This window comes from Cupressus sempervirens, chromosome 3, assembly GCF_028749045.1.
Source record: "Cupressus sempervirens isolate cs-2001-9-10 chromosome 3, ASM2874904v1, whole genome shotgun sequence".
NCBI lineage: Eukaryota > Viridiplantae > Streptophyta > Pinopsida > Cupressales > Cupressaceae > Cupressus > Cupressus sempervirens.
The window spans coordinates 700,146,657-700,163,050 of record NC_143120.1 but is presented as its reverse complement, the minus strand read 5'-3'; the positions used below and the strand labels follow the sequence as shown (position 1 = coordinate 700,163,050).

The window sequence follows — 16,394 nt, the reverse complement described above, 5'->3', positions numbered from 1 at the left end:
AGAGGACACAATCATGGAGAAACTGGTGTGTGTATAAGGAGGAATTGGAGGAGACATATGAATTTGTAGAAATATCATTGCATTGTAGGCATCTAAAATTTTTGATGCATTTTGCCAAGATAGCTAGGAACGATGAGCGTGCTATGCATGATCTATAATAGAATTGTATTTACTGCTAATCACAATTTTTAGTGAATTATACATAGATGTAGTAGCATCACATGAACTTAGTGATTCAAGAGAGAACAAACCACCAATGAGAGCATTACTCATCTCTATTACATACACACTAATGTATGCATCATAGTTTTCAAGAGGCTTAAAGTGATGCTTAACATATGCATTCACCATTTTCTTTACAATTTCTATATTTTTGAAAAGGTCCATGCAATTGATGAAGAATTTTGAAACAATGTCCTTGTAAAGCACTAACCCAGATTTATTTTCCAGAAATTCTTCACCAAGAACAATGTGTGGTGACTTCTCCATATTTAGACATTCTATGACAAACACATTTTCCAAAGTTTGTCTTTGAATTGCACTGGTGATTGGAGGATCCCAGTCAACACTTGGACTTGGAATATAAACTCAGTCACATTTTCAAAAGTTAAAATCTGCCACAATATATTTCAAAATTAGATAACAGTCATATGATATATGATATCTATTACTTGGTTTAATAGTTCAGACGAAACCTAATGACTATATGTAAATCCATATTTGAGAGATAACCAAATCTAAATGTTTCATTGTTGACTTCTCCTTTTAAAATAAATTTTAATGAATGTTTGTCAAACATATATGGAAAAATATTGGGGTTTAATTAGCCAAAACTTGAGAACGAATCTTTGAAAATTAGGGGCCAAGTTCATGACATGAAGTAGACATCTATATGATTTCAGCCATAGAAACAAGCATTATAAAAATTCCTATGATGATTACAGGTGTTTGTAAAAATCTTTCACAGTCAGTCCCATGCCTTATGGCAAGCCATATGCTCAAAACTAAGATCAGGACTATATTTTATGAAAAATAGATTAATCATATGAAATTTTTAAGAATCTCTAACAGGTATTCTAGTTATTGTTTAAAATCATGAAGATGAACTACCAGACTCAAAATTAATGTAGAAGCCATAGAATATAAATTACATGCTCACAAATTAATATGTATATAAAATGTCTTTACAAGCTATTTGAAATGAAACCTGTGTACCACATATGAACACAATACTTAGTCGAAAGAACATGATCCTAGCCAACAAGTAATAAGATGAAAATATTTTCAAGAAATAACTAGTGAAGCCATTCCCATTAATTTCCTCATCAGATAATAACAAAAAACAAAAGCCTTCAGGAACTCAAAAAAGGTTGGAGTATACTCAATTGTATTAGTAGATGGTAAAGTCCACTGTATAATCTATTTTAGTCTTAGATTAAAAAAAACACCATCAATAGTTAAAAACTTGAAATTTGACAGAAATTTGATTTCTCAGGAACCTACAACAATATGAGAGAGCTAAATGGATCAATCAGAAAATTAAACATAAAGAAACGGATTTAAGCTAATGTATTATAATCATTTTCTGCTAGCAAATCTTAGGCAAGGGTAAAACTTGGACCGACTGTTAAGATATGTAATCGGTAGAAAACCTTCAATATAACCTTGTGACAACTACTCCATAATCTCGTCCAGTATTCACTAGAAACAACAAAGATTTTGCATAAAATGACACCCACCATACCAAATATCCAAAACTATAGGGGAAATTAGATTATACAAAGAAATATCATGGGATCCTAGTTACGGAGCACAAACACGACATCGTAGGATAAATTAATTCTAAATATATAATTTTAGAGAAACATACCTTTAAGAAACACAATTAAGTTGGAATGGCGTTACTGCAAATATGGACAAGATGAGAAAGATGATATTACAGAGTTAACAACTAAGTATGTGCTCATATTAAACAAAATTCGTAGAGGAAATAGATTACAAGAGTTAGCCACGAAATCTTACCACTTTCTCTATGCACAGCATGAAGAACAACATGTGAACTAAGAAACCAAATATTCCTTTCTATAAACTGGCAGATGAGATAATTTTGTGATTATCAAATGCCACCGAGACACATTCCCCCATGTATTAATTGCTCAACGACCAAATCCAGACACCTGTATGAATTTATCGACATAATTACCACCAGCTTGCAATAATGAAATACATTTCTAGTCCACATGACAAAAGATTTTATGAGATTTTGCTTAGTTTCATCACTAGAAGAAAAATGAATGACAAGACATGCCAAACTGACTAAACTACAAGTTGTTCACCTAACACATATTTGTACGCAGTTTGACATTAAATGAGCAGTAGTGGGAAAGATTTTATGAGATTTTGTAAACATTTGTCGGCAGAAGACTAATGAATGAAAACACATTAGAATCATGAACACAGGAGGGAAACCATGTTGCTATTAATTCCACTTTAGCTTTTGCAAGAAATCATGCATTTTAGAGAGAACTAGAAGCCCTACTGTTCACCTAATAGGCCAATAGCCAATTCACATGTAATGATTTCCAATACAAATAGAGCTCAACCTAAAGTAAATACATTATTGAAAAGGTTTGTGTATTTTAAATAAACAGTCACGATTCATCAAAATTAAATTGGAAATAGCACCCAATCGGATGCTATAGTATTGAAACTAATAAATGACTATAATATAATTCAAATTTGTTACTATAAAAGAATTATTAAACATATTACATCTATATTTCCACATATTTATACTACTAACATTAAATATAACTCTTCTCTTTTGATAGACCTTCGATCTCAATTCTTCCAACTATAGATGCAACAAATTTTTTAGATTGTCGAGTTTCTCAGCAGTGACTTTATATTATTACAATCAACTAACTTGAAGTGTTGCAGTGATTAGAATAGCAACTCCATTGCCATAAAAAAAAAACAAAAAATGTTTCAAATGCTTTAAAAATTATATTGACCTTGAAAATATCAAGACAAAATGATTGTTAGCACTCTCAACTACACAATAGGTTGCATCACATTCTTCTTTAGTCAGGGAAGATCGTTTAACAGGTATTTGAGATTTTAAGTTATTGTTGCAGAAATAACATTAAGGGAAAGGTAGATACTTACATCGGTAAGTAATATTGTTCCACCATCCTATTAAAACAAAAGTTTCATTTCAATCATTTTGGAAGCAAATGAAAGTGAGAGAATTAATGTGCATTTATGATGAAATGAATGTCCAAGAGGCTGAAAATAAATTTGCAGGATTGGTATTTTAGGTAATGATGACTGAAAATGAACTTTCTGTGGCTTTTTTGCATTCAAAGAAGAAAGTAGGAAAATTCTATAACAAGTGTTGATGTGGAAACCAATTTCTATATCATAGTCTCCAAACAACAAGTGGCTTTTTGGGGCAAAGTTTCAATCAAGAGGTTGAAGATTATCTTCATTATAGACGATCTTTTTTCCTGATCATGGTCAGTGGCCTGTTTGGGATAAAGCACATGATTGAAGAATATAGGCATTGGACAAACACACGTTACACTCATGTTTAGCATATCAAAATTCAAAGTTAGTGATAGAGAAAATCTCATGTTTAGCGTATCAGAATTGGAAGCCAGTGGCAGATAAAATTAGAAAGTTGGTATCATAGACTATAAAACTTCCAATTTCCACACATTTATACATATTTATAATACTAACATTATATATATATATATATAAGATAAATATTTTTAAATCAGAAACAATTAATTCCATAGATTGCACACAATTAAGTTTATAATATTTAACATTATTCAAATATGACAAATTTATTATGAGTGGCACAAATATCCTTTGTTTTTCCCAAATGTTGCACTAGTCCATAAAAAACGTCGACTACTCTATTTTCCTCACCCATCACCAATATTCCTGTCTCTACCAAATCATCTTCTAACGAATGGAGGTCCCTCCGTAGAACAAAAGAAACATGGGAAGAAATTTCCTCTTCCTCGAGTGAAGATGGGAAGAAAACACTAATGTATAGCTGTTTACCTTCTGGCAGCATCATTTGATCGACACTTGTCGTCAGATCAATTTTCTAATCCTTTAATTATCCTCAGCTCCTCACACCTCCACACATCCAGAGACTCTAGCTTCACCGGACCAGGATTGAGGCTTATGCTTGGCAGATTTGAACATGCCATCACTTCAACACTCTTGACAGATACGGGCAACCCACTTATCTCTACTAGGTCATGATTCTGGTTAATAAATAGCGTCTGCAGAGTGGGGCAAGAGTTGGGAGAGATTGATATCCTAGACACACGACAGCTGTTTAGATATAAATTTGTGAGACTAGAGAATGAAATATTGGAAGATGAGGACCCCTCCTGGATTACAAATTCAGTGGGTCCTGGGCAACAAGTGATCTCCAAGTCATGAAGGCTAGCAAGCTGCATAAGTACTTCTGATGGAATCATCAAATGACTACATCTCACCGATTGTAAAACCTCCAGATTTGTCAAAGCACCAAACTCGCCAGGCAATGATTTGAGGTTGTCACAATGTGATAATGAGAGGTAGTTCAGCGATTGGAGGTGGCCAAATTTTTCTGGCAAAACATCAATCGCGCTACAGCTTTCCAATCTTAGATGCTGCAAGTTTCTCAGATCACCGAACTTGCTAGGCAACGACTTTAGCTCATTACATTCAACAAACTCGAGGCGCTCCAGCATTTGGAGGCTGCAGAACTCATCTGGTAGACCTTCGATAGGAGCTCCTTTGCCGTCAAAGGATATCTCTTTTAAATGTTTCAGAAATCCTATTGACTTTGGAAAGCTTTGGAAGCTTTCCGCATGGCTGATTTTCAGCACTCTCAACTGCACAGGAGGCTGCAGTGCCCAAATTTCCTTTTTTAATTAAGCAAGACCGCTCAACAACTAAAAGAGATTTTAAGAAAATCTAGTTGCATAAATAACAGTAAAGAAAAGGAAGATACATACATTGGCACTCTCGTCCCATGGTTGTTCTTATTTAGAAGCCTCACAAAGCTCTAAAACTCTCAACTTCTTCAATGAAATCCATGGCGGAAGAGATGTATGTGGAAAGTTGGCCCATCGTAGTGAGACAATGCCTTCTGATACTGGTGCTAATTCCTCTGTAAAATAGTTGTTTTCAACATCTACAATTTTTAATCCCCGCCTCGGCTTAATTCCTCTACCTGATTCTTCTCTGATAAACTCAACAAATTCTTCATAAAACTCATCTGTTTGGGCTTTGATTCCCCGAATTGGCAGGCTCTCCTAAATGGACAAGTACTAAACAATTTAATCTCAGAGCAATCTATTATATAGCATAATAAACAAGGTAATAATTTAACTCACCCTCCCTTGATTCTCAATGTGCGTGAGTTGCTGTGGTGACCAAAGGCGGTATGGTGACCGTGTGATTGAAATGTCCTTTCCCAGATCTCTCAGCAGATCATGCATTCTCAAGCACCTGTCTTCATCTACTTCAACCAAACATTTATCCACGAGCGTTGCCAAACTACCTGCTCCACTCCATCTGGACTCCTCCCATACTATGATCGCTGAATTCTTTTTTATTCCTATGAAGAAACAAGATATATCCAAAAATATCTCTTTTTCTTCCTCGTCTAGTGCATCAAAGCTCACCACAAATACGGTTTTAATGTCTTTGTGCAATGATCCAGAGAACTTTTCTAACTGACCATTCCAATATTCCTTACACCTTCCATGCACAAGTGCTCCTAAAACCTTTATGGATAATGGCAATCCCTTACATATTATTAAATACTTTTTAACAAGGCATTCAAATTCTTCTATTGGAGTCGGTATTTGGAAAGCATGCCAACAAAATAGTTCCATGGCATGTCGAGGACTTAATTTTTTCATCTTGTAAATAGAATTAGAAGGAATTCCCCATGATATCAGAACACCAGGATCTCGACTGGTAACCAAAATAACACTACCATGTGTAAGGCTGTCTTTTGTTGGTAAGAGAGATTCCAATTGATCTTGATGATCTACATTATCCAAGATAATAAGTACCTGAACAAATCTCAAATATTCTGCTAAGATTGCTTTACCTTCTTCTACACTGTCAAACGATAGATCTTTTGGGCCGCCAAGGTCTTGGAACATCCTTTTTTGCTTTACATACAAATTTTTAGTTGGTGTATCTCGTACATCACAAACAAAACTGCATCTGTAAAAGGAGTGTATCATCTTGTTGTAATATTCTTTTGCGAGTGTAGTTTTTCCACACCCACCTATACCTGTGATCCCTACAATTTTTACATCTTGAGAAGAATTCATCAGAATTATTTCAAAGTCAAATAAGGTTTTATCAAGACCCACAGGATGTTCGGCCACCACAAATAAAGTCTTTTTAGGATGCTCCAGAACAATTTTTTTGATAATCATCAGCACTTCTTTATCACTGTTAAAAAACATTTTAAAAAAAATAAGTTTTCTCTGAAAAGAAATCTTAAATTAATATAACCTATTTACCGTTTTTAAAATTGATGCACAGATATCAATTGTTCATTTTAGATGAAGAATACAGTTAAAAATAAAAACAATGGCATGTTTCACATACAAATTTTATGAGGTGAAGAAATAAAAGTTTTTTTCTTAGGAAGAATAAGATTGTCTAGAATGTTTTAGATAGGAGAAAATTAGTTCATAAATTAATTCTCTACTGTCCACATCTGCAGTTGAACTGCAGTAGTAGTTGTTGACTTCACTAAAATAGCTATTAGTACAAACTAATTTCACACATTTCTTAATAAATTGGTGGACTATATCTCCATCTTCTCATGCAACCATTCATGTATAGATCATTAGGATAGAATTTAATTTACTATCACGTCAAATTCTAGAAGTTTTCCTTTGTAAATAAAGGTAATCTAATTGCTCACACCATTCACTAAGAACATTTTCTCCTCCAATCTACTGTAGCAATTATTATTCTCTTATGTTGTTGTGATATATTATTTTATATTTCATTTCTCTACATGGTATCAGAGCAAAGGTTCAATTAGAAATAGATTGCTCAAGTTATTTGTTTATAGGACTTATATATTGTTTGAGTAATAATTGTTTGAATTTTCTTTGTGTGGCTAACATGGTCTCTACAAATGAGGTGTTGCCTATATTTAAGGGCCCGTTTGGCTGTGGGAATAGGAATACGTATTCTGGAATAGAAAATGGGGCTACATATTCCTATTCTCTGTTTGTTTCAGCCAATATTTGATGGGAATTCGTGGACCCCAAAATTTATGTTTTCTAAAATAAAAAAAGTGGAATAAGAATACGTATTCCAATAACACCTATTTTGGTGGAATTGCAAAACTCCATTTTGGGGCCAAAATTGAAATACGTATTCCTATTTTACTTCGTATTCCAATTCCATTTTGGTGCATCCAAACGAGGAATTCAATTTTTTTGGAATTTACATATGCCTATTCCGCTTGTATTTCACTCGCCAAACGGACCCTAATGGAAGTAGTGTTGCAAATTGGAAGATTGTAGTCAAGAATTTTTTAAGGGAAAAGGCTTTATGGAGGACTGTGAGTGGGGAGATTAAAGAACCTCAAACTAATAGAGAAAAAGAGTTTTGAAAGAGTAAGTTGGAGCAAGCGAGAGGTATTATTGGTAAAACTTTAAGTCTTAATCTCAATAGAAGGTTTGTTGATGTTGATGATCCTATAAAGTTGTGGGAGAATTTGGAAAAAGATTATAAAGATGGATATATTGCTAGCACATTCAATATAGAAGAAAGATTGGCGAACTTAGATCCATCTTGTTTTGAAAAAAATGTCTAGTTATTTCAATGAAGTTAGTTTTTTAAATGATCAACTGAATAAAATAGGTGTTGAGTATGTTCTAATAAGAATTTTAGTTGATTGCAATGGCTGAAAGTAAGCTCCCTCACCTGGACAAGGTATTTAAGGAATCAAGGAAAAAGGCTATTCAAATAAATCCTAATGCCCCACAACAAGTTTGTTTGATCAATATTGTAGGTCTATTTTAGATTGAGAAGATCACCTTATTAAAGAACGATATATTAAGAAAAATCATGCATACGCAGCTATAAGTAAAGTCTTTAGAAATGATGGAAAGAAGAATTGGAAATAATATAGTAAATTTCAAAACAATGAAGATTCAAAGCATTTGTTTTAGAAATGATGGTTCAGAAAATCATGCTGGAAGAAACTCTTTATTTGTAGGTATTGTGTTGGTGAAAATCACATGGAGAAATTTTGTTTGAAAAGGAAGGATAGTGAAAGGCAACACTTCAAGCCCAAACAAGAAAGGTCTAAGGATGCAAAGAAGCATAAACACAGCTTTGTAGCCATCTCCCGAAAAAGGAAAGAGAAAATAGGTAAGAAGGTAATTGCTACACTTGAAACTAAACGTAATGTTAAGAGGGGTTACTTTTCTTCAGATTCTATTAAAGAGCAGATTTTAAATTTAGGGGCATAATTTTATATGACTAGAGATAGATCTTTGTTTATTAATATTCATAAAGGAAATAATTCAGATCAAGAAATTACAATAGAAAATAAAATGAAACTTCCAGTTCTAGGGATGCGAACTATTAATGTAGTAAATGGGTCTTTGAAAAATGTTTTCTTGGTTGAAGAATAAGGTTGAATCTTATTTTGAAATATGCAAAATAGTTCAAGTTAGATATGAGTTTTTTGTTAGTATCAATCAAATTATTATTAGAGATTAAAAAAAAAGACACAAGCAATACAATTACTACTGGTAGAGTTGATCATGAAGAGTCTATTTAAATTTATGGCATTTGTTGATGATGAATTTACACACTCTCATGCTTATATTGCTCAAGCTGATTATATGTCAAAATTTTGGCATGCTAGACTTGGACATGTACTAGCATACCTAAAAATTTAATTCAATTTTTCCATAAAATAAGCTGAGAGGTATCTAATTCCATAAATAAACTATTGTATTTGTTTTTATATATACTATATTTTGATATTAATACATAGAAGTTTTATTTATTTCACCATGTACAAATTTTTAAAAAATCATATTCCATAAAAATCACAGCAATAAAAAAATTCATATTTCTATTTTGTTTTGACATGTAAATGAATGTCAATTTTTTTTCAAAAGAGAAAATGTTTACATTAAAGATTGCTGCCACTATAGAAATCCTCTCGGCTTAATAAATTTAAAAAAAAAAAAGATATGGTTAGAATGGATATATTTAGAGGACTAACAAAAATTTCGCCATCTGAAGGAGTTTGTGAAGGATGTGTGCTAGGTAAACATCACAAAGATCCTTTTAACTCGGGTAAAGCATGGAGAACTAATCACCTATAACAACTCATTCATAATGATTAATGTGAACTGGGCTATCCTTCACTTTTAGGTGGGCTATCCTTCACTTTTAGGTGTTAAGTATCTTCTCACGATTATTTATGATTTTAGTAGGAGAGTATAGGTTTATTTCATAGAAAAAAAGAATGAAGTACTTTAGGTTTTTCAAAAATTGAAGGCATTAGTTGAGAATCAAAGTGGGAAAATGATTAAAATCTTAAGAAAAGATAATGGGGGAGAATTTTGTAATTATGCATTTGAGTCATTTTGTCAGAGTTGTGGCATTAAAGCACAAAGAACATATCCTTATAGTCCTCAACAAATTGAGGTGGCTGGAAGAATGAATATAACTCTTTTAGAAATGGCTCATTGTATGTTGCAACTTAAAAGTTTACATAATAAATTTTGGGTTTCAGTTGTTTATTGTGTTGCATATATTGTGAATAGAATTCCCACAAAAGCCCTCGCAAATATCACCCTTGAAGAAGCTTGGAGTGGTAGAAAGTCTGACATTGGTTATTTTAAAGTATTTGGGTGTATTTCTTGGGCACATTCTTGATGAAAAGAGAAAGAAGTCAGAACCAAAGAGTAGCAAGTGTTTGTTTATGGGTTATAATGAAGAATAAAAGGCTTATAGATAATATGATTTGACAACAAACAAGGTATTTGTTAGTAGAGATGTAAAGTCTGATGAGAAATCACAACTTACAACCACTTCCTCTCCTTTCACAACAATAAATCCTTCTCAAATTATAGAAAGAAGTGAAGACTATATTGATGAGGATGAAGAATGCATTATTGATACTAATCAAAGAACTAATGCTTGTGATCAGCCATTATCTCCAAGTAGTGATGAAGAAGAAGATGTTTTTACAACTAGACAAAAGATGAGTACTGAAGAAATCTATGGGAAAGGATCAAAGATCCAAGGAATGAGTGGTTGTTCTCTTGTGGCCAACATATTACAAGTAAATGACCCAAAATCATATGAAGAAGCTAGAGGAAAGAAAGAATGGGCACAAGACATTAAGGAAGAATATAATGCATTGATGGAAAATAAAACTTGGGAACTTGTACCCCAATTAAGAGGTAAGAATGTTGTTGGGTAGAAGTGGGTTTACAAAATAAAATTTAGATCAAATGATGATATAGAAAAATTTAGGGCTAGATTGGTTACCAAAAGGATATAATAAAAAAGAGGGCGTTGATTATGAAGAAACATTTTCTCCTATCATTAAAATGAATACCATTAGAGTTATCCTATCTTTGGCTACAAGTCTTGGGTGGCATGTTCATCAAATTGATGTAAAAAATAGTTTCTTAATTGGAGACTTATATGAAGAAATATATGGATCAACTCCTAGGATTTGTAGATCAACAACATCCTAATCATGTTTGTAGATTAAAGAAGTCACTTCATTGACTTAAGGAAACACCAAGAGCATGGAATGAGAAGATTGACATGTATTTTCAACTTCATGGGTTTAAAAACCCTAAATTAGACCCAAATCTTTATGTGAAGAAAGTACAAAAAAAAATATTGTGGTTGCAATGTATGTAGATGATCTACACATAGACGGACCAAATATCGGGCTAATCAATGACTTAAAATCATATCTCAAAGGGACATTCCTTATGGGTGATTTTGGTGACCTAAATTATTTTATTGGCTTACAAGTCAGTAGGCTTGATGATGGGTTGTTTATCTCTCAAATAAAATATGCTTTGGATCTTTTAGAGAAATTTAAAATGTTGGAATGTAAGCTAGTCCCTACTCATTTTCAATCTAGAGTTAACCTTACTAAGGAATGCACCTCCAAGAAAGAAGATCCTACATTATATAGACAAGTTGATGGTAGCTTCGTTTATCTAACTCATTCTAGACCAGATATTAGTTTCAGAGTAGATATGGTATCCACATTTATGCAGGAAACCAAAGAAAGTCATTGGATGGCTGCAAAGAGTATTTTGCAATATATCTATGGAACGATTTACTATGGCATACATTATAGCTACAAGTCCTCAACTTCTTTGATTGGCTTTATATTCAGACCAGGGTGGCGATATTGATGATAGAAAGTCTACTAGAGGCTATGTTTTTCAGCTTGGATCAAGTCCAATTACATGGAGCAAAAAAAAACAAGCAATTATATTACTATATTCATGTGATGTGAAATATAGAGAAGCAAAGGAAGCAGGAAAAGAGTCAGTTTAGATTTGACATCTTTTATTTGATCTTGGCCTTGAACAAAGTTCGGCTACTACTTTTTATTGTGACAATTAAAGTGTTATACACGTTGCAAATAATCATGTTTTCCATGCTAAAACAAAGCACATTGAGATTGATGTTCACTATATCAGAGATCTTGTTCAAGAAAATATTGTTGGCCTCCAATTTTGTCCAAGTGAACATCAAACAACTTTTATATTTACTAAGAGTATGCTTGAGACTAAATTTTTGAAGGTAGGAGATATGTTGGGCATGATTGAGGTGAACATGCATTAGGAGGGGGGTAGTAATATAATGCTCACCTTCTCTTTTGTATTCTTCTACCAGATTTAAGGGGGATGCTAGGAAGAATAAGATTGTCTAGAATATTCTAGATGGGAGAAAATTAGTTCCTAAACTAATTCTCTATTGTCCACATCTTAAGTTTGACTGCATTAATAGTTGTTGACTCCACTAAAATAGCTATTAGTTACAAACTAATTCCACATATTTCCTAATAAATTGGTAAACTATATCTCTATCTTCTACCAATTACTCTTCTCTTATGTTACTGTGATATAGTCTTTTATATTTCATTTTTCTACACTTTTCTATCTGCAAACCAAAATAATTTTCCAAAAAAAACATTGAAAATTTGAATGTAAGAATAGCTTTATCTTGTAAGTTATATTTCCTATATACGTTAGAAAGGGAAGAGAATCCATCATATAGAACAAATATATTTCAGAACATGCGATAGAAGCAAACCGGCACTTACTCCTCACCGTTAGACGATGTGGCCTTTAAGGTATGAAACGTTTTGCAGTGCCGACTTCCAATCCTCAATCTTTTCTGGACTATATCTCCTCTTTCCTTCAAGCTTGGAAAAATCTTGAGCATACCTTCCCTTTATCCAACGGATATCATTCACATCAACATCGCACAACACAGGAATGATTGTCTGGCCACTTTTGGACATGAGAGACAACTCTTCTTTCTTTCTTTCATCCTGATTGTTTTAAAAGTCTTTAGGGCACTTCTCTTTTTAATCTTTGGGTGTCTTGATACTCACGACTTCTGGTCATGAAGACGAAAAAATAAAAATAATTACAAAATGGAACACTGTTTTTTTCGAGAGCCTATTTGTTTGTTTATTCAGATTAATAATTAAATTAGGGAAACGGAACGGAAGGCGCGCCAAAATACGGCCTGTTGAGAGGGACAATCCCTTTTTATATCTTGTTTGAGCGTGGCCTTTTTCGAACTGGTTTGTGTCTTCAATTGCATAAATAATTTTGTTAATGTTGTAAGGTGATGGTGAAGGTTTGTCTATTTTGAGCCAAGATCATATTTTTCATTTGGAGGGTGATCTCTTCGGGGAAATAATATGCACCACCTGAATTGTTTTGGGTTATTATTGATTTGATAATAATAATGTTTAAATAATACATATTTAATGAAAAATCACTGTAAGATTATTAAATGAAATATCATCCCAATCTAATTAAATATGTATTATTTAAACATGAAGATTTAAAAATTAAACTTCATATGTAAAATCTAGATGATAAAATCAATCAAACATAAAAGACATAACAACAATAGCGAAAACAAGAAAACACTACTTTGAAATTTGTCTCAAAAATATTCTACAAATATATCTTATTACTTCTACCAAAAAAGAATTACAAAGAGATGTACATAAAGAAAACATAGCATCCTTAAAACTAGACACAGATGTACCTAGACAACTTTATTTGTATAAGACTAAAACAAGAAATGTAAAAACTAAATAAATTAAGAAAGCTCCTTATTAGAAAATTTACTATGGAAGAAAGGTTGAAACCCCTAGTTTTTAGGAGTTGCATACAAACCAGATCACTTATCCACATACTCCTCCTTGATGTTGATAGGACTCACAATTTGATATCTAAGAGCCAAAAACTATTTTTTCACAACCACGTTAGGGAAAATATTTGCTAGTTGATCTTGAGTGTTTATGTTCTTCAATTAAACTTTCCTCTTCTATAGGTATCTATCATATTGCCAAGGTCTACCTAACAAAATATGATAATGATCCATGGGCACAATATCACACAAAACTTCATCAAAGTAATGTCCAATTTTGAACTTCACAAGGCATTGTTCACTTACCAATATCTTATCCTGATCTTTGATCCATGAAACATGATAAGGTTTGGGATGTTTCAGCCTCTTCAATTACAACTCGGTAACCAGCTCTTCTGATGCCAAATTTGTAGAACTTCCACTATCAATGATCACTTTGCAGCATTTTTCAGCCATCTTACATCTTGTCTTGAAAAGACTTCTCCTTAAAATAGGTTTCTCATCACTTCCCTTATTACATGAGGTACTTCTCACCATTAGATTTTCTCCAGCCTCAGGTCCACTAGGTGAACCCTCATCATCTCCTTGAATCATAGCATTTTTGTTACCTTGCCTACTTTCAGAGGATCTACATTCAAAAAATCTATGTCCCTCTTTGCCACATCCAAAACAATTACCATTAAATCCACCTCTAGAATAGGAATTACCTCTTCCTCAGTAAGAATTACCACTTTTCCCTTCAGTCTTTCCTTTTTCATCATTCCTCCATTTAGATTTGCCCTTATTGTACACATAATTTTTAAATTTGCCACCTTTACCATAAGATCTACCTCTACCTCTCTGGAATCTGCCACCTCTACCTCTTTGTCTTTATTCATGCTTCTTTGTCAAGATCTCCTCAACCTTCAAGACATACTGGTATGCTTCTTCCACACTTTCCAACTTCACAAAACTTATTTCATCTTGTATTCCAAATCTCAATCCATTAATATACCTTGCAATTTTCTCAACATCATCATCCACATGTCCAAATCTGATGTCCAATCTATAGAATTCTTCAGTATATTCTTTCAAAGTCATGCCTTTTTGTTTCAAATTTTGCATCGTTCTCAACAAGCTAACTTGGTAATCAGTAGTGAGGAATTTGTTCTTTACCTTGTTAACCATATTTGGCCAAGCTCTAGTCTTCTCCTTTCCTCTCCTTTGTCTATCAGTTTGCAAATGTTTCCACCATAGTGATGCATGACCTATCAACCTAGTGACTGGAATCTTCACCTTTCTATTATCAAGAGTGCTTTCATACTCAAAGAACTTCTCCATATTAGAGATCCAATCCAACACAACATTGGTATCCAATTTTCCATCAGAAGGAACAACTTCTACAACAGGCTTTGGATTTGCCCTAGACAACACTCACAACAATCTTTCCTCATCTCGATCTTCTTCAGGTTCTAGATTATGGTTTGGTGTTGTTGCTTCATCATTATTTACATCATCAAGATGTGCTCCTCTCCTTTGGGTTGTCTCCATAGCATCTAATCTAGCTACAATTTGTCTCAACTAATCCAATATAGCATCATCGGCATTTCTTCTACCATGAACCATCTTTACAAATCAGGTTCCTGCAAGATCGTAACCCTCTACAAGTTATAGGTCAAATTTGTAGATCTACCACCCTACAACCAAATCCAAATCAGGGTTCTACATGATCCAATCTCCACAAGGATGAACCTCAAGCTCTGATACCAACTGATGCAGGCAAAAGATGAACAACTAGGGCCAAAGGCTCACCCAGCTATCCAAACCACCCTGCAAGAGTTAACACAACGGAAGCAAACACAAAGAACAACAACCAAAGGAGGAAAAAGAGTGAAATACTTTTATTGATTCATCAAAATATCTTCATACATGCCCAGCTATAAGGCCTTCTAGGTTACGACAAAATACAAATACATTTACATTCAAAGATCCAACAGCAAATTTGCACTTTCAATTCTGCTCTAAATCTTCTTTTCAAAAACTTGCCTAACTCTAAGCCTAAACACTCTACATATATTTGCCAAAATGGCTTACAAATTATTCTAGAACATTACATAAGAGGAGGGCCAACCCAAAAATGGTTTGGACACATCCCAAGAAAAGATCTTAACATAAATGTCATGATCAAAAATAAATCCCACAAGTTGACTTGCAAAAATTATGTCCAAATGCTAACACTCGGCATACACTAGGTAACTTGGCACGTGAAGGAATTGCTATAGTAACTCAGCACATGATGGATTGCTAGGCACATGAAGGACTGCTAGGCACATGAAGGAACTGCTAAGCACATGAAGGACTATTAGGCACATGAAGGAACTGCTAGGTACATGAAGGATTGCTAGGCACATGAAGGGACTACTAGGCACATGAAGGGACTGCTAGACACATGAGGGGACTGCTAGGCACATGAAGGACTACTAGGCACATGAACGAATTGCTAGGCACATGAAGGATTGCTAGGCACATGAATGACTACTAGGCACATGAAGGAATTGCTAGGCACATGAAGGAACTGCTAGGCACATGAAGGACTACTAGGCACCGACTTGCAGAATGAACAAAAATGAGCAGGATAACAAGGCAACTTAGGATGCTCCTACATCAAATATTAGTGCATTTCAACCAGAGGAAGAGTTACTAACAACCATTACCAACTCATACCACCTTTCAGGAAAAGAAAAAAGAATTAATAAATCCCTAATTTCTTCATAACAATTACCATTTATAGAAGATAATTGACCAGTAATCATATTAAACTCTTTTAAATGATCAGCATCAAGCCCACCTTCTACCATCTTCATATTAAATAAACACCTCATGATAAATAATTTATTCAAAAAAAAATATTTTTCATACACCTTTGCCAGGGTTTCCATCAACTCTTAAGTTATATT

The 16,394-nt window shown here is 33.6% G+C and overlaps 1 protein-coding gene and 1 pseudogene across 2 annotated transcripts in view; one reads left to right on the top strand and one right to left on the bottom strand.

Moving 5' to 3' along the window:
* Nucleotides 1-16,394, top strand: part of LOC149568675 (membrane-associated progesterone-binding protein 4-like) — a 241,943-nt gene that overhangs the window by 186,975 nt on the left and 38,574 nt on the right. The window contains exon 7 of one of the 2 annotated variants that reach the window (XM_089821558.1): nucleotides 451-550. The exons of the other annotated variant lie outside the window; for it this stretch is intronic. Coding sequence (XP_089677684.1) covers nucleotides 451-535 — 85 coding nt within the window. The 3' untranslated portion in view covers nucleotides 536-550. Of the gene's footprint in view, nucleotides 1-450; nucleotides 551-16,394 lie in introns of those variants that run through there. 2 annotated transcript variants of the gene reach the window in all.
* LOC149568676 (disease resistance protein Roq1-like) overlaps nucleotides 4,116-16,394 on the bottom strand; it is a 32,401-nt pseudogene continuing 20,122 nt past the window's right edge.